General features: G+C 38.8%; 1 protein-coding gene across 7 annotated transcripts in view; it reads right to left on the reverse strand.

Annotated features, from left to right (window-relative positions):
* PDE4D (phosphodiesterase 4D) overlaps positions 1-19,369 on the reverse strand; it is a 305,421-nt gene that overhangs the window by 55,001 nt on the left and 231,051 nt on the right. For all 7 annotated transcript variants that reach the window (XM_080573437.1, XM_080573438.1, XM_080573434.1 and 4 more), the window contains one exon: positions 4,714-4,826. In XM_080573437.1, coding sequence (XP_080429563.1) covers positions 4,714-4,826 — 113 coding nt within the window. The remainder of the gene's footprint in view (positions 1-4,713; positions 4,827-19,369) is intronic.

Consider the following 19,369-nt stretch of genomic DNA (forward strand, 5'->3'; position numbering starts at 1 on the left):
AAAATCATGATTACAGAAGTGAAAACATGCTTTTGCATATCAGTTTCATTACAAGTATTACTGCACGTTTGACTAACCTACAAGTAGTGCTGTCCAGCAGAAAGTGTTTGCTGCACCTTTGCATTGGCTGTCACATATACATTTACTGTCTGTCACAGTAATAATTTCAGGTCCAAATCCAGAATCAGGGATTTAATCTGGATACTGCAGAACCACATGTTAGAAAAAGACAGTTATTCTCCCAGAGAACTTTAAACCTATGAAATTTTGCTTTTATCTTGTTTAGCCGAGAAAGGAAATTAATCATTAAAAGCAGAAAATAGTGAATGAAAAATAAATAAATAAATAAAATAAGGAAACATCACTCTGCAACCTAGATATTTTAAAAAGATGATATACTTGTGAAAGCACATTGAAGGGTGCTTGTGTCTGAAGTTAAGGAATCACAATCAGCAAGCTAGTAGCCACATAAAAACTATGTTTTTCAACAGAGACATTACTGACAATTCAGTTCAGAAGAAACTGTTGCAGGTTAGCATCTCTGGAAATCAGAACATAGAGGCAACTGGTTATGCCCTGGGATCCTATCTTTAGTGACCCAAATTGCTAAAGCATTTCCTAATTAATTTCTTTCAATTCAAATAAATATCACTAAAAAACAAAACAAAACACACCAACAATGATAGAGCCACAGTCCACAGATATTAGTCAATATTAACAGTACATCGCATGTGGAAAACTAGAAATTAGACTCCAAACATGAAAAACATTTTCATCTATTTTCAAAATTTAAAGTGCTCATTTGTTTTTTAGTTTCTGAGCCTAAAGATCTTACAGGTTTTTTGCACAGGTGTAAGGACAAGAAACTTCCTGTGTTTTTAATTAAAAAACTGGGATTCTGTAGATAACACCAATTCCAGAAGCTGGTAATTTAAGAGAACACAAGGTATTGTAAGAATCGTAATAACAACTGATAATGCTTTTAAATACGCGTCTTCTTCAAAAGGGATTTATCAAGAAGCTACGCCTATGGGTGTATCATGGCCCTAATCCACCCGTTACTTCATTCGCAATGCCTCTCAGCCCTTGGAAAGCTCCTTATCACCAGGACAGATGGACATGGGGCATCTTCTGGATTTTACAGTGATCCCAGTATAACTTCGTCAGCCAAGCACTGTGGCTGCCTTCCCATGGAGATGACCCAAAGCACGCTTTCAGTTTTCAGGGTTACACTTACTGTCACAACATACCAGGGATCATTCCCTGGGGAAAATGCACCATGCCTCCTGGTTCAAGCAGTTTTAAGCAGGGAAAAGAAAAAAAGGGATCTTTTCATCTCTCTGTATCACCTTACTTTCAGTCATGCAAAGCTGTGAGCTGGCACATCACTGTCTACTACTAATTGAGTACCAGGAGCATCTAAACAAAATAAATACGCTCGGATTGGGATATGCTAAGGCAAGTCCTACGCAGGCATCACCGCAGTAAGGGGATTCCACTAGGACACAGGGGTTCTGGCTGCCCTCTCGCCACCCAGAAGAGGGATCAGAATCAGCCCTGGCCTGCTTCAGGCATTCAGGACATGTCATATTGTTTCTTCTCTGTTATTTTGTACGCTGCTATGGTAGCCGTTGCATGTTGGCCAAAAGCTCGTACATGATGCAGAGCTCACCCCCTATATCTCACACAAGTTCATGTAAATAAGCAAAGCTAAGATGGATGAAAATGTTGTTATATGCAAAAAGTGTGGGGTATACATAAGAGAAGTAGCTGAGAATCTGGGGTAAAAGGAAAAAAAAATTACAAATTATTTCTTAAAGAAACTCAGATAAGGGGAAAGGAGAACATAGTGAGAAACCATGTTATGTACCTACAACGTTCCTTCTCCTGATTTTCTCTAGGGAACCTGCTTTTCTCTAGGGAACCTGCTTTGGCAGGGGGGTTGGACCCAATGATCCCTTGAGGTCCTTTCCAACCCCTACAATTCTGTGATTCTCACCTGATTCTGCAGGAATTTTTCATGGTATAGAGGGCTGGGTACCTTTGAATACTCCTGATGGACTTAATTCTATTTCCTCAACCTTGAGAATGGTTTCTGTGCTTCAGGCTTCAACATAAACTAAAATAACTTCACATACATATGTGCTTTACAGAGACATTGCAGTTTGCAGTTACATTAAGATAGGAGGTGCTGTATAAATACTGGATATGTTTTCATACTCAAGAGTACCATGATTATTTAGAATAACCTGTTTCACACCTAAAAGTAAAATTCTTCTGCACTGAGTTTTCTTGCATTATTACACGGGCTCACTTATTTATATGCAAGATTGTTCACTTTTTAACAGTAAAAAAAAAAATATAAAGCCCTGAAAGACATCACAGATTTTTATACAAGGTGGAAAGATTTCCCAAAAATGGGGATAAAGATATACCTCAAGGATTGAGTATGACCTCCAAAGCTGGACAGTGGCTATTCCTTCCCAATATAGTAATAGCAGACTCTTCCTAAATGAATATGAAATTACACAATATGAAATTACACATAGCAGCTAAGTGCTTTAGAGATGTCCATCCATATTTGATAGATCAAGCAGACTGAGGTAATACACTGCTGTAATACCAAATTCCAATTTTGATGTAAAACTCAGCATCATTCTTACTGACCTTCACATTAACTCTGACAACTAGGATTACTGTGTGGTCCGCATGATGTTACGTTTGAAATTACAAGATGACAAACTTTCTCTGAATCACTTTTTCCTTTTCATTTGAATAAATACACATGAAGAGTGTTTATCCTGTAATCTACAGCAAACAACTCTCTAAGTAGTTCAAACAAATACAAGCAAAACAGTGTTAGATGTAGCACCCTTGTATTTTCTTAAAGATATGAAGCAGTCATCATGTTGTATATTAAAAATAGGCCCTCTTTTAACAAAAATGTGAGTATATATGGGAGAACTTGAGTAGAATTGATTCATAATTGGTTTTATCTTATTCTTCATTGTTTGTAAAATATACCAAATGTCAGTTTTAGGGAGGTAACAAATAAATACCTGAGGTCTATCTGTGGTCTTGTGAAACAATGGTGATGGGGACACTACAAATAGGGGAATTGACAGGTGTTCAAACTTGTCGGTAAGGCAAGATCAGGCCCCAGGCATGGGTCTGACCTTACTCCCTTTGAAAATAATGTAAATTTTACCACTAGATTCAAAGTGCTGAAATGAACTCTGAAACTCTTGACTTTGTATCTTGATGGCACATACCCAGTATGTCCTGAATAATTAGATCTTTCAACTGGCAATAAAATCTGAAAATGGTTCTGAGAATAGGGCAATGCCAAGCAGGTAACTCTTAATAATGGAGATTTAATTGCTGCCAAGAGTCTCCAAAGACTTGAAAAGCACAAGGCATGACAAAGAAATAAACTGGTTTTATTACAGGACAAAACCACACTAGAGTGCGAACAATCCACATCTTACCCATAGGCTGAGTTGAGCATAAGCTCAAAAGCAGACAAGAAAAAATAGCAGATGTTTGGTAAGGGCAATCAAAACAAAGCAGCAGAATTTAAAAAAGGCATAAGCGGAGACAAAATACTCTCAACATTTTTTTTTTGACTTTCAAAAACCCTAATTGCAACTAAAAGGGCTGTAAAATATAGCTGCTAAACTACAGATCATGAGCGGCTTTTACAGACGTAAGTGAGGCAAGAAACAGCCCATTTATTTGCTATAATTAAAACCTTCTTCTATCTTATTGTACATGTAGCTCCCCAAATACTTGGAATATCTGTTGATGACAAATGCAAAAAATACATTCTGAAGCAAGACAGCAGGCTTATTAACTTGGCTTCAGAAATTAACACCAGAAATGTAGCAGCTACATGCTGCTCATAAACCAAAATCATGAAAGAAAGTGTATGCATGAATGTTGTACATGGAAACTCTTGAAACTGCAAAACAAACAAACAAAGTTTCCAGTCACAGCAGAGCCCAGCACACGTTCCCTAGATAATCTGAAATTTGATGAAGGCAGGTGCACTTGGTCTCGGCAACACACCTCTGGGTCTCAGTATCTATCATGACTGTTATAACTGCACACCAGTTGAGCGTGTTCATCCCTACCAAACTGTCTTAGGAAAACTGGCAGCCTTACCGCTGACAAATACAATTAAGTCTGTATCATTCCTGGAATTGAGAACTACTTTTGCTGCCTCTTCACACCACTGCTTTCTACGTGCTTCTCTAGGAAAGAGCCCTTGCTCATAGCGGGATGCGTGTGAGAAGAACAAGCAGTTGAACATCACCAGCAGTCAGGAACAGTCTCTTCTGGTTTAGACATTGGAACGCACAGCGAAAAGGAGTAACTTTCCAAGTTCAAACGCCCGCATCACTTTCACAATTTGTCCCCGCGGTCTGAACAGAGCTGCCTGTTTAAAATGACCAACGCTAGCCCTTGGGGAGCACCAGCAGGCTCCCTCTCCGCCCGCGGAGCGCCTCCCAGCCGCCCGGGCAGCGCATCCCCCCGGCGGGCAGCGCATCCCCCTGGCGCTCAGCCCCGGGGCTCCGCCGACCCGGTGCCGCCGTCCCACGGCCGGGGACACGCCGGCTACCCCTGGAACCGGGACCAGAACCGGGACCAGGACCGCGGACCGAGGCGTCCCCATCCCCGCTCCGCGGGCATGCGTCGGGCGCGGGCTCCTACCTTGTTCGAGGCCATTTCGCTGACGGAGTGCCTGGTCTGCAGGGTCTCCAGCTGGTCCAGGCACCAGTCCAGTTCCTCCAGGGTCTCACTGGCCAGCTTTTGGTAGGCCTCCTCTGCGAAGAGATAGGGAAAGGCGTACTCAGTCCTCAAGCGCTTCACGGGGCTAACAGCGAGCTGCAGCGCGCCCATCCTGCCGCGGCCGCCCGCTCCCCGCTGCCCGGTGCCGGCACATGGATGCTGCTCCTTCATATTGCCACGGCCGCCGCCCGGCTCCGCTCCCCCTCGGGGCCCGGAGCCCCCGCTGCGCTGCGGCCGGCGGCAGCGGCGTGAGCCGGGCAGAGAGCACAAACTTCCCCGCTCCGCCCCGTATCGCGCCGGGGACGCGTGTGCCGCCCGCAGCACCGCCTCCCGGGGCCGTGCGCGGAGCTCCGCGGCCGCTCAGCGGCCGCCCCGTCCCGCCCCGTCCCGCCCCGTCCCGGCACGGAGGCAGCCCCCGGCCGCAGCCCCGGCCCCCGGCCCGGCGGCGGGGAGGCGCAGGCAGGGCTCTGAATCAGCGCCGCTTCCTGTTTTCCTCGGTCCGCCGACGGGACCCGGCTGCCCGAGGGGACCCCCGCCCCGGCCCCGTCCCAAAAGGGCGCCTGGCCGGAGCAGCCAGCTGCCAGGGCTCAGGTACTGCAGGGATATTTGCTCCAGCCTCGCAGCCCGCGTGTATCCGTGCGTGTGTGTGCACACAAAGAGTTAGATACTCTTATCTAACGCATGTTGGCCCTAAGTGAAAAAAAAAAGGATGGTGAAAGTTTTGGACAGGGACTCCACGCGCGAAACGGACCCTCGGTAACGTTTCGATCACGATTGCCCTACGGTGCCTGGCCTAAACCTTGCAGAAGTGACCCGCACGCAGGGAAAGATGTTCCCTTATCAGCTGCAGGAGATCTGTCGGTATGCAACTAATTACAGAAAAATAATCCAGTGTCTAGGGGTGCAATCTCCCCTACACAGCCTTTTTTTTTTTCTTTTTTCTTTTTTCTTAAATATATCTAGGGAAAATGCTGCTCTGCACTGAACTGAGAGCTGGGTGCGTTTTAGCCCGGGCATGCTGTCTTCGCACGCACTGTATCTGAAACATCAAGTTTTGAAACTCCTGGCACGCATGGTTCTGGATCAGTTACATGCAAATGTAACTCCGCAGTAGAGAAATGTTTGTTCAGTGGGCTTGTTATTCCCATCTAAAACATCTCCATCAACTTGTTCCACACAAAAATAACTTTTTCTTTCTTTCTTTTTTTTTTTTCAAAATATCAGACACAAAAAATCAGGTAAGCAAATTAACTAAAACTCCTTTTACAGTAATAAATTCCAGCATGGGCTAGTGCCAAATAGCTCAGTGCTTTACTGTTCAACATCCAGGATACCAGATTCATATTTTTTTACATTTCAAAGCACATGCTCCAGACCTTTGGGTTCCCTCAAAGCTGTTAAACCTTGTATAATTATGGACTAGTTCAAAAACACTCTAGAATTTTGAATAATGTCCATTTCCATTTGGCAGAAGGCAAAAACCAAGAACAATTTTGGATTGAGATTAATTGGCAAAAGTGCTTAAAGGAAATGTTGCAGTGCTTGCCCACATCAGGATTAATCTGTCACCTCAACAAACACAACACTTAAAGGCAGTCACCAAAACTGATTCTCACTGAATTGTAGATACTGTGTTTCAAACGTGTCATGCTTACTACGCACACTGTATCTGATCCCCCCAAAAATCCCCTGGTAAATAAAGTCAGGATTTCCCAGACTATTTAGCCATCAGAAGAGAATCTGTGGTCTGCTGTAATGCAGCAGGCATCACAGCTCACTAGCTTCGTACATTATTTTTAAAGAGTGGCAACTGCAGCTAATTCTTGGAGGTGGCTGGTATTGACCTCATACTGTAGATTCCATCGAGATACATACTAGAAATAGAAATCACTTTGTTTATAATATGTTTGTAATAGTATGTTGTGTTAAATGCTTTTGATGAAGCAGAAGAGGAGGTTAACATATGCATAGTTATCTGATGACCTTTACAATGATTTCATCGCGGATAACACGCATAATGAAGTGAGGTAAAATGAATCTGTGCAATGCTGTGTTGTTGCTAGCCTGCAGCCTGCCCTTCAGCAGTTCTTGAAAATCAGGTATTGGGAAACTCATGTTTTTCTTCAAAACTAAGCATCATCCTTTCTAATACTTTACAACTAAAAGTGTGAGATTTTTCCGAGAAGTATGAAAACAACAAAATAAACTTGCAGGATGCCATATTTAGGTAAAAGTAACAAAACACTGTTATTTTCAAACTTGAACTTCTTGTTATCCATGTAGCAATGATTTATACTTCCAACAGCACCTTACATTTCCAAATCTTTACCTCCTACCCACCTTCCCAGTATATCTTAGCACACATTAGAGAACAGAATACATCACCCACAAGCAAGTTCCATCCTCCTGTTGCTGACTCCCACATTCAAGAATGGGAATGGGGTGCAGTGAGGACCCCAGCTGCCCAATCTGACTTAGGAAACTTCTGATGGCCAATGTTTGCCTAAATACCACCAGAAAGACCTGCTGGACTCAGCACAAGCTCTCAGATTGCAGAACCATCAGGTTAGCTCCTTAAACTTAAATGGAAATAAAAGGAACTCTAAACAATGACAAAGTCCTCATCAAGCAAACATCCCCCGCTGCTCCAGCAGTTCTGAAGAGGAGAACTATAAGGGAAGCTTTTCTAAACAGTCCTGAAGCTATAATTGTGGCCCACACTGTTGTTACACAAAGTGGTGGAAAATGTTGTCTAGGTTAACAGGTTTCCAAGTATAACACCTCATCACCACTGCACTAATATATATACATACACATATATATATCAGCCATGCAGTTGTGACTGCCTCACAACACTGTTTCTGACCTCCGTCTTATCTCTAGAGTAGCACCCTGAAATTCCCAACTAGGACTCATGCACTGATCAGTTTTCTGGCATAAGCACCAGACCAACTTTTGTAAATCAGAGTTTTTTTGACATTTAAAAAGTTCTTTTTTATAACTTATTAGGGCTTAACAGCAGCGTTTAACACCAGTTGTTTTAAAAATTTGCATGCTGCTTCTTGTATGCTTTTCGAAAAAAAGGAAGTGACAGCAAACATTCTCTTCACAGTTCACAGATTAATACAAACAATCCCACCACATGTAGCTTTCAGTGTGGTACATAGAAAAAATAAATAAAAAAATCAAAGGCTAGCAAGATGAAAAAGCTCAGACATAAGCATTTGATACTGCACAAGTTTTTGTTTTTTTTTTTTTTAAAGGATGTTCTACTGACTGTTTTTGTAAAATACTTGATTCTTAGCACAGCTCCTAATGAAACACCAGAAATAGCTGTGCTTTTATCTGCACCCTTCTTTGGGAACAACTTTTGTTGAAAAATTTCAAAGGGGAAAATTACCATATTACAATAATTAGGAATTATGTCCTCTTAATTAAATGGTTTGTCGTGATTTTCTTATACAGTGTCCTAGTATTCCTAGAGGACAAAAAGCAATACTATTCTTTTCTACGAAGTGTACTTACACTAACCTTTTCAGTACTTCAAGCAATTTTAGCACAGCAGAAGGAAAAGGTAAGTACAGGTTCTTCATTGTTGTCTAATCAGTCAAGACTGTGTGATGCGAAGAGCCTAGAAAAGAGTTGACTCAGCAAGCACACAGTGCAGGGCTCTGGCCACTGTGTTGCCTTAAAATGGGAGTGCCTTGGAGGCAAGATATGGTCACAGAAAAGCAGTGCTATGCTCCAGATGGGCTCAGCATGTGTATTGTCTTTTGAGGATGCTGGCAAGTGGAAGAAGCTCTGGAAACCCCTAGGCTACTCTAAATAAAGACGAGCTGAATATCTACTGTGAGACTCAGACCCTGGTCATCTTCTGAGTTTTCTGACCACCTTCACGATTTTCCGCGTAGCATAAGATTGAAGTTTGGAGCAACAGAATCAGTGGGCCAAGAGCTGCAGTTTCTCTTAATACTACAGCATTTCAAAAAATCTTCTGTGGCTCAAATTACTATTATTATTTTCTGTAAATGAGGATGCTAGTACTTAACTTAACTGATGGCTTATATATTCAAGTGACTTCAACACTGTAGTCAACGTTGGCACCTTCTACTATACATAGCCATATTAACATTGATTCAGCACAGAAACTGCATCCATTTTCTTAGTCACCCATTTCACAACTGAAAAAAAATTATTTAGGTATTACTGAGAAATAAGTATTGTGACTCAAAAGGCTTTCTTTGTGGACTGTTCACATCTCATACTGTTGATAAAATGAAATTATGAAGGATATTTTTGTTTAGCATCTAGAAATCTGGTAATATTTCCTACCCCCCCCCCCCCCCCCCCAATCATAAGCAAAACAGAATACTCTTGACCAGATTTTGGAGTGAGCGTCTGGGTAGACTACTCAGCTGCAGCGGTTTTCTCAAAAGCTTTTTTGATGGTTCCACTCTGAACGCTCACTTTCTTCCGTGCCAGGAATCTCTCCAAGTTTCCATTCTAGTGAAGAAAAATCCTTTATACCAGTTAGTGGCCTCATGCATGGACAGACTGTGTGTTGATGACCAGGACTAGTCTTCTTTCAGACTGTGATGATCAGTAGGGCTTTCCCAATAAACTGCTTTACACCATGTCACTAGCTTTAGCCTTAGGCTATGGAAACCATCCTATCTCCCTGAACAGAAAATGCTGTAACTTCCATGAAATATTAGGAGCAAAATGTTAAAGTTCAGTTATGCACAACTTGTCAAAATATTAAATTATTTCTATATTATATGTATATTTAAAAAAAAATGACCATATAGAGAAATACAGATACAAAACACACATCAAATGAGGACCTAAAGGAAGCACACTACTATTTTCACAGGGGGAAAAAATGGCTCACTAACCAACATTTTGTATTTCTCTCATGGTCTCAGAGAACTCTATGTATGCCATATAACAATCTCTTTATAACTTACATATGCATATTTCAGGGACAAAGGTAGGAGCAACATACTTACACTCTTACAAAACCAGATAACAGAAAGGCTGTGGACATCTAGGAAGAAGTTACCAGTCTCTTGAAACAGATCAATTTTAGTTAGTTCAGAGTAATTAAGGCACTGACTCCTAAAAATTTTGAAGAACTACATAATTAGACTCTCACTATGTAGTGTAGTTTCACTACATGGGGTGTTACTTTTGGTGGCTCCTCTATGGTGTTCCCCCCCTTTTTTTTTCTATTAAATATTTGGTCTACTTCTTGGAAGACGCTCTGGAATGAAGTCACTCATACAGATATAAATTGTTGTGAAGTCTAGAAGTATGCCTGCATTAAGTATTTGCAAATTCATCTGAATAGTCTTGCAATGCCACAGTAGTACAGCAGACTATCAGAAAAACATTCTTCCGTTGAAGACAAGCAGAAAAACATAGGTTCAATACATGCAGCATATTTAAATGATTTACTGCTTTAATGACACAATGGGTCAAAATGTTTGCAGTGTGAGTGTTTGTTGCAGCTCTTTACTCTTATCAAAAATCCCATAAGGTCAAACAAACTTCTGCTACCACACATTCCTACCCAATGCTCTTCTCCCTTCTGGCTGCTTTTGGCAAAGGATCAGCAGGTTCCTGCTAGTAGGTCGAGTACATTCCTACAGTTCTTCGCTGTCCATAAGAACCTGCCAGAAGGACCTCATTTGTTCACTGGCAAAAGAAGTAAATTCTCCTGTAAAGCAACCAACTTTGTTCAAAATAAAGAAAAAGAGGAAAGTTTGTCTGAGGTTTTCAAGTAGTACTACAGCAAAATGTCATCTGCTTACATTTTTATCACTTTCTTTTTATGAACAACCTGCATTTTGAGGAAAAGTATGTACCTTTTAAAACCTTTTATTTTTCCAAACAGTTGTAGTTGGTTAGATTCTGAGACTCTTGGACAAGGAGTCCAATACTGGGTTCATTGTTCAAGCTGCTTTGATATCCTATTTATATCATACAAAATTCTAGGTGCTAGGATGTATCCTGAAGATCAGTTTCCCCTGCAGCTGTAAAATATTTGGTATCTGAGTAGGATACTGCTGTTCTTTCAGCATGAGAGGAGTCACACATTTTCAAAGTAGAACAAAATTAAATTAACAGTCAAGAAAATAAAAGCCATTTTGGCAAAAAGTTGGTGGTTCAAATAGTTACACTTTCATGTTTGCTGTTCTATAGTAGTGTCTGATCCTACTAGAAGAGATCAAAGGACATTACATTGTCCCCATCAGCATTTTGCTGAAGAGCTCAGCTGTTATATATGCTCGGCACTTGGATGAAAGTAACAAGAAATACAAATCACTAAATTTGTGTATGGAGAACTTTAGTGTTAAAAAGACCTACTAACAATTTTGATTTCCTACTTTCTTAGAACATATGATCAGAAAACACACACACACACACACACAAAAAAAAAAGCTTGAGTTTTTTAAAAAACAAACAAAACCAACAGCTCGTATAAGCCATTAGAAACCACAGACTTCACTTTTAAGCAGATTACTGATGGTTTTGTCTGAGATGCCAATAACTGCAAGACCCAGAAACTCTGTTTTGTCATAAAATTTTTATTACCAATTGAAACTTTTTCAGACTGAGAGGAAATTTGTAAACTGGGAATTCCATCTGCGAAAGAATTTCAGGATCCCTGTTTGTTTTTCAAAGGAAAGTTCCTCAAAAACTTTACAAATGCCTATTCAGAAATTACCACAGAATAAAATAAAAATAAAGATATCTGTAAGTACCAGAACTAGCAGTTTGTTTTCCTAAGCTTTTGTGTCTCCTGGTTGATTTGAGTTTTGAACTTAACAACACCTAATGGTGCAGCCTGAGCTAACACAATATTAAAACTTATAGATGCCCAAGTTTAGAAAAAGTTTCAGCTGGACTTTGCCAAAGAAACATCAATAGAATTCCTGGTGTCTGATAAAATGGGAAAGCTGAGTGAAAGCTTTCTAAGAACTGAGGCATTCATATTGGCTCTTTTCCATCTAGTCTCTGGCATCTAACAAGAAGTATGCTCAAATTAGACTATTTTTCTTAAAAGAAAGTGTTAATAAGTGTCCTTTATAGTTGTCCATTTTCATGTTGCATTAAATGAATTTAACAAATCACCACCTCACTTCTAGACTTAGCTAACAGCAGTTAATGATTTCAGAAGTTAATACTTCCCTTTTTCTAAGGAAAACACCCCAAAAATATCCTAGTGTGTTCCTAGTGTTAATTCTAATTTGAAACAGATTTGCACAGTATTGATAAGATAAACTAAATGAACTGATGGCAAAGGAGAGCAGCTGGAGACCAGTCTTTATCAGGTCATTGTGGGGCCCTGGAGATGTAAGAGAAAGGAAACCTCCAAGTCTTGCGTCAGTTAGGCAGCAGGAAGCCTTCTCTCTTTTCAGCAAAGCAAATTGGGAATTAGGAGAAGGTGCAAATTCATTCAGCTTCACTGCTGAAAGCATCAGAAAGGGCAGTAGCAGGGATCAATTTTCCACCTTTCCTTTAATGAAACTGTTCTCATTCCCTTCACATGCCATTAGCTGGGCTGTATTTACATGGGACAAAGCGTTACGCTTCTGCAGTCTTCAACTAACCAAGAAAACATGCAATGTATCTCTTTAACTTCAATATTTATTTTGTTCATAAAGCTTCTCTCTTGGGTCAAGTGATGTCTGAATAAGCATTCGGGCTAGCAGTATGCTTCGTATCAGTGGACTCCGGTGCACTACTAAAGATAATAGAAAAACCTGAAGTTCCTGTCTGAATGGATACTCTTGGTGAATGAGTATGTGCTAAATCAGACCCTTACTAACATCTGCAGTTCATCTATTGCACCTCCTGTCTTCTATAAAACTCCAATTCTAACAGCACCTTTACTGTTATCTTGAATGTTTTTCTTATCTCTTTTGTTTTAGTGTCATTGCTTGATAATATATTAAAATGTTCTAAAAGTAGTGCTCATGAGCCTCATTCAGGATTAGATCTCATTTATATAACAGGTGGTGCAAAGCCTTCAAGCCTGTGGGTCCTCTCCCATGATTTTTAAAACATAACCTCACTTCCTATTTATGCTGTTTACTAAGCAAATACTGTTCCCATCCATTTGATTATTTGCTTTTGTGGAGGAACACAAATAATCCTCTGAAAGTCAGATACACAAAACTTTTATTACGTTTGTGTCATCAGTAAGAAACTTACGGTTTAAACTGAATGAACTATGTTAGTCATGCAGTTTCTTTACACTGGACAATGAGTAAGTCATTCTTTCTGCTACATTTCTGTGTCATATTGTCTCAGGAAATTATCCCAGAGTCTACCAGCCCTCTAGCTGACATTGTAAGTAACAGTCACTGTTACTGCTGCTGCGAAAAGGCCAGGCTGGGAGAGGGTTTGTTTTGGATGATAGGTATGCAACGGATAAACGTCATCCAGCAAAACCACAAGACAGCTCAACCTGCTCCTCCATGCGTCAAGTTGAAAACTCGACAAACACTGTGTCAGTCTTTCCCTTACAGCAAATTTCAGCTCTTTCACAATATTCATTAACAGTTCATTTCCCTGAAACCCACAGAATGATTTTTTTCCCCTTATATTTTCTTTTAGTTAAAGCCCTGAGCCAAATGTTTAACATTGATTTAAGTGGTGCCACACTCTTTCATATTAACTGATGATCTCTGCTTCTAACTTTTAGGTAGATGAAGTAAAAGAGATCAAAAGCAGGGTAATAAATAAAAGGTGAAGGAAAGATACATTACTGTAATTATTCGTCTACCTCATTCTGGAGCTCGTGTATTGAGGAAGATTGCCCAACACTTTATTTTCTCCTTCCATGAGTACAGATCCAAATTAAAAGTGATGGGAAACTTTTTTTTCCACAACATAAAATTTTTGAGATTTAAAACCAACCAAACAAACAAAAAACACCAACAACTATCTATATATTCTGCTCTACAGAAGGGTGACACCTAACTGGTTCAAAGTTTGTTTGTTTGTTTGTTCCTGAAATGCAATAATATAAAATCTTACCCTAAAATAGCTAACAGCCTGGTTATTATGCAACTCTCTTGGAACAAACAGGGCTAAAATTTTTTTACTACATTTTCCCACTTCCTGTACAAGCATCCTAAATGCAGGGTTGTTTACTATTTTCAAGGCTGGTCTCTCAATTTTTTTTTCTGCTGAAGTTCTTCTGATATGGATACACAATAAAGAGGAAGCTTTTACCCTCCTAGCCCTGCAAATGATCAGTATCTCTGTGGCTCAAAGCTTTATTTATTTATACAAAGTGAAGCAGCTCTAAGAAGAGATACTGAGATGCACACCACAACTGCTTTGTCTGAGATTCTTCCCCAACAGCCAGGCTGTGGAGGTACTTCAGTCTGAAAATGCCCTTGTATTGCTCTTCTCATAATGCCATCTAAGAGAGATAAGACATTTTTCTAAGTGATGCTGGTACAGTTCCAAAAATTTTTGAGTGGGTTTGAAAATTATTATTTTCTAACAAGAAACAAGAGCAAGATTTCTGAACCTCTGAAGGTAATCAGCTAAATTTGGCTAATGGGTCTGGGATCTTACCAGAGGTAATTGTGACAGGTTTGATAGTGCTGACTGGGGCTCAGGTGCAAATTTGTCTGGCGAATGAAGGAGCCTTAACAAGATCACTAATCCTCATCAGTGCTGCAAAAGGAAACTTGGCATAGTAAAGAATCAAACACATGTTTCCCGAAATGTTTGATTTCCTAACAGCAAGGAAGAGCACTGTGGAATCAAGATCTGTACTTCATGACTGAATTCATCAATAAAAGCACATTGTCCATAATCCTAGGACAATCATGTAAACAAAAAGCCAATTTCATCATGTTAACAGGTTATCTTCCTATTTTTTCTTTGAAACACACGGTTTGATTTATATATATATATATATATATTGTTTTGTTATATATATATACATAACATTATATATGTATTATATATGTATATGTATTATATATATATAAAATATCCCTAAAATATATACATATATTTTTAGGGATATCTTTTACCAGATGAGCTAGAGCTGCCCCAGTTTCAAAGCATCACTTCTATAAGAGGTTCTCATCTACACGGGTTTCAAATAAAATACTGGAACATACCTACAGAAACACAAAGAACTGTTTTTTCACTATGAGTTACCTCTTTCTTCTTTGTATACAAACCTGTATCTAGACCCTATAGATGTGCCCCAATGTCCTACACACTCTCTCTTCTGGAATACAAAACTAAGCATAAATGCATTGTCCTCAGAGCTAAGTGCAGAATCACTAAAATTCTGCAGCTCAAGGTGTGAATATGATGGCAGCAGGAAGGTAAGAGAGTAATCAGTTTTCCATGCCTCGTAGATTTGGTAAAAGTAATACATGATTTTCTGCCAGCAGGGAAGGTTTCATAGTTTCAAAGTGAATGTCTTCTATTAAATGCTGTGAGTGAAAAAACTGTTGTTGTTGTTGTTGTTGTTGTTGTTTTCCTAATTCAGATGTAGTCTACATGTTTTATGCTGTTCCAACAACTTTGTACTAATAACCTCTCTGAAAGGATAAGTATTTGCCAATAATTAAAGATATTTTCCCATCAGTAATTTATTGGTAAATTTATAATTTTGTACATTTACATAACGACATCTGTAAACATTTACTACACCAAGCTTGACCTTAATGAACACTGCTTCTGACTGAAAGTCAAAAAAGAATCAAACAGGATAGCTGCTGGTTGCCTAGGGCCTTGACAGTCTGGACTGCTGCACTTCTTGGTGAGTCCTTGACAGTAGTGCTGAGCATCTTTCTTGATTTTAATTTTAAAGTAACTTGGAAAGGCCATTATTACATTTTGAAAGAAGAGGAAATTGCATTTCTTTTAAAGTAAATAATGACAGTGATGAATCTAATAAGAACTGTAATACAGTACCCTGCTCTCACGGTACAAGACTGGATTAACAAACCATATCTACATTATATCCGTTCAGATCATTTTGCTCAACACTGACACAGAGGAGTGGCAGCATGCCATTTACAGATTCTGATAACAAGAATCTGTATAGACTACAGCAACTGCTTGAAACTACAAAAGCTATTTAGACATGAAAGGTTTTCCAGCAGCAAGCCAGTCACATCTACAAACACCCTCATATTTTAAACTGCCAGCCATGTAACAGACTACTAACTACCACGGCATAGTGTTGACTTAGAGAAACGGACACCAACCACCAACTTAGCAGCACCTTCAACCATTGTATGTCACTGAATGTGCCATGTCAGTATAGCCAAACATGACTCTACATTTCCTTTGAGACCTGACATGTGCAGAGCTTCTGGTAAAATGGATTTGTTCTGCTTAGCAAAGCTTGCTTAGTCAACACTTAGAACCAGTTTCCAAAGCACTGATTATTTCTTCATAGCATTCTAGGTAATTTTAAATTAACTAGATTAGTGTGTGTAGCTTGATAAAGTAATTGACACTGTGCCTGGGCATACCAGCATTATGTATACATCAGATTTTTTATTATTTTTTTTCCATAATGTATCTAGCAACTTTCCACGTTATGGAAAGATCATTGTGATATATTGCTCAGGTCACAGGAAGTTTAACTACAGATCATTTTCTTTAATTTTGGCTTAGTAACATGAGAATTTTGTAAAACAACATGAAAAAGCATCAGAAAAAAATGGTGCAGCAGACCAATCAAGCATAAGAAATGTTAGTTATTTCAAAACGGACCATCACAAACCTACATTTATTATACTTTAATTGGTATTTTTTTATTTTAATTGTTTGTTCATTAGTTTTAATTTACTAGCATTTCTTATTGTTATTTTATGTATACATAAAATTATTTCTCCTTCCAAAACCTGTATTAAATTACTGTGTGCTTGAACATGGAGCATAGACAAATGTCCTCTACTATCTCTGTCCGTATCTGCTTAGTAGCAGCTCCTTGCTATAAATTACTAATGTGATCACATTGCTTGAAGCAAAAAGAGCTAAGATAGCTCAAGCAGTTTAAATTGTTGATCTAAATTATTTGATTTTGTCTGAACCATATTAGGAAGCACATGCAGAAAACTATTTCACTGCAAGGTAAATTTGGACAGTTTTAGCAGCCTGTAGTAACCTGTGTGACAAGAATCTGAAAAAGGACATCTGCCTGTGGTTTTAAATAGCGATATTTCCCTAAAAGCTCAACCAGAAAACAAAGACCTGTTGTGCTCCTAAGTGTATTTACACTGCTTCGCTTGAGAAGAACTCCATTGGTTACTCTATTTATTCAAATGTTAAACAGAAAAGTAGTTCTCACAAGATGACAAAAAGAATGTTTTGTAACCTTACTACAAAGTTGTTCCTGCAACCCCATAAAATCTCAGACCTGTATACTTTATTGTACATCTATTTATTCAGGAAATACTCAAGAAAAAATGTTATCTCATGCATAATTTATCTATATTGATAAAACAATTCTTATTTACATTCAAGGCTACATGAAAAAAAAAAAGTGAAAACCTTTTATCTTTCCACCATAATTACTTCTGAAATTCAAAATATCTTTTTGTATCAAAAAACAGCTCTACAATCCAGAAAAAAAAGTACAAAAGAGGAAATGAAACTTTCTGAGAATACATCTTTATACCAGACCTTTGGCTATATTCAAAGACACATACTGTACTACTACAAATGAGTAGAAGGAATTCACAAAGTACTTTTGTTCATGGAGGTCTGCCTACATTTAAATCTTTTGTGCAGTCTGAACCAAACCCATCAGAGGTGTAAACATATCAAGCTTACTAGATTCGGGCAAGTTTCTTGAAAATAAGTCATGAGCTAAAAGGCAAATCTTTATTAAAGTCTCTACTGAGAAACCATACGAAGTGTGTGCTCACTACCTGTAGACTATATAGAAGCTACAAAGGAGAGAAAGGCTATGCTTTGGTAGCGAACACTTCTGTTGGAAGTTGTATCTGTTAGACATGAAGCAATCTATTTATCAGGATTTCCTTAAGAAATCAAACTTTGCTAAGCCTGCTGCTCACAAAAGTACAGAAATACCTCCCTTTTTTTTTTTTGATCTAACATTTTTGTCTAACCATTTCATGCATTTATTTTTTTTTACAATTAGAATTTAGAAAAGTTTTTTTTTCTAATTTTTGCCAAATGAGAGTCCTGAACAATTTTTCTTTTTTTTCCCTTTCTTTATTCCTCATACAAAATTCAGTGCCCAGTTTCAGTACCCTACATGGACATGCCTGCTGCTGTGACAATATTGACTGTGGTGGCAATACACACACAGGAAGGTGCCTGGCTTAGCTCTCAGCTCTCACAAAGACTTCCCTCACAAGAAAGGAAGGTGGTTAGGAGGGAAAGTGATCTTTTTATTTACAACCTGATAAAATATGGTAAAGGCAAACACAGGAAAATATGGGACCCAGTAGTATCATTGTACAGTCACTTTTATTTCCATGAGAAAAGTAGTTTCTAAGCAGATTAAGTATTTTCTCCATTTTTTCTACATTTAGTGTCAGAAGTGTACAGTCATGTTACAAGACAATTCTTGCAAGCAACACATACAGGCAAATGCAGAAGCTGGCTGTACTTTCTGTACAAAAGTGACTGCCCAAGCCATTTTTGTGGTTAAGAAGAGATGGTATAGCCATTGTTTGAAAAACTGCCTTTATTTTAAACAGCAAAATGAAATACCCAAGTCAAGTTCACTTTTAAGGTAGGAATGAATGGAAATTCTAAAGAATCTTCTCATCTGACAAAAAAAAAAAAAAAGGAATAAATTGAAAAAAGGACATGTACTTTCAAAATGATTTGTAAAAGGCAGAGAGGAATCACTCTATGTCTCTCCCACCAGTTAATGAGAGGCTGCTGGTGTGAGGTCACTCTCGTCCTTGGCAGCCCTTGCTCCTGTCCCAGAGGTATAACACAAAATAATGCAAAGGGTGTACACATCATGTTTCAGATGATGGATGAAAAATACTTTGCAGAGCATAATATAATGGACAAAGAACATTTAATAGCTAAAAATCAAAGCAGAAGTGGAAAAAAAAACACAATACAACGTAAAAATTTAAACACAGAATTGAACTATAGAAGTAATCTAAAACTTAAAAAAAAAAAAGGAAAATATGAAAATATGAGTAATGGTAATGGTTTTAGTCCATTAACAAAATTCACATGTGGACTTCAATATTTCCAGTGACTGTATTTTAAAATCAAAATAACACTTCTTGAGTTATAGCAACCAACAATATTTCCCTGGAAGCAGTTAGGACATTAACAGCTGAATGGAGCAGAATTCCTTTGCATGTTACTGATGAAATCAGCCCACATAAGGGAAACACAAGTTTTCCAAATTTTGCCAGAGAAGAACAGACATTTTACAATACTTTCATTCAACATTCAGCTTATGGAAATTTCCAAGTTAAGATAAAACAAATTTCTAAACTGCAACATGCATCTCATTTATATTTTTGGGGCTTCATTTCATCACTAAACTTGGGCAAAAATGTACTATTGCCGCTGATTG

Source organism: Anser brachyrhynchus, assembly GCF_964034855.1.
Source record: "Anser brachyrhynchus genome assembly, chromosome: Z".
In the NCBI taxonomy this organism is placed as follows: domain Eukaryota; kingdom Metazoa; phylum Chordata; class Aves; order Anseriformes; family Anatidae; genus Anser; species Anser brachyrhynchus.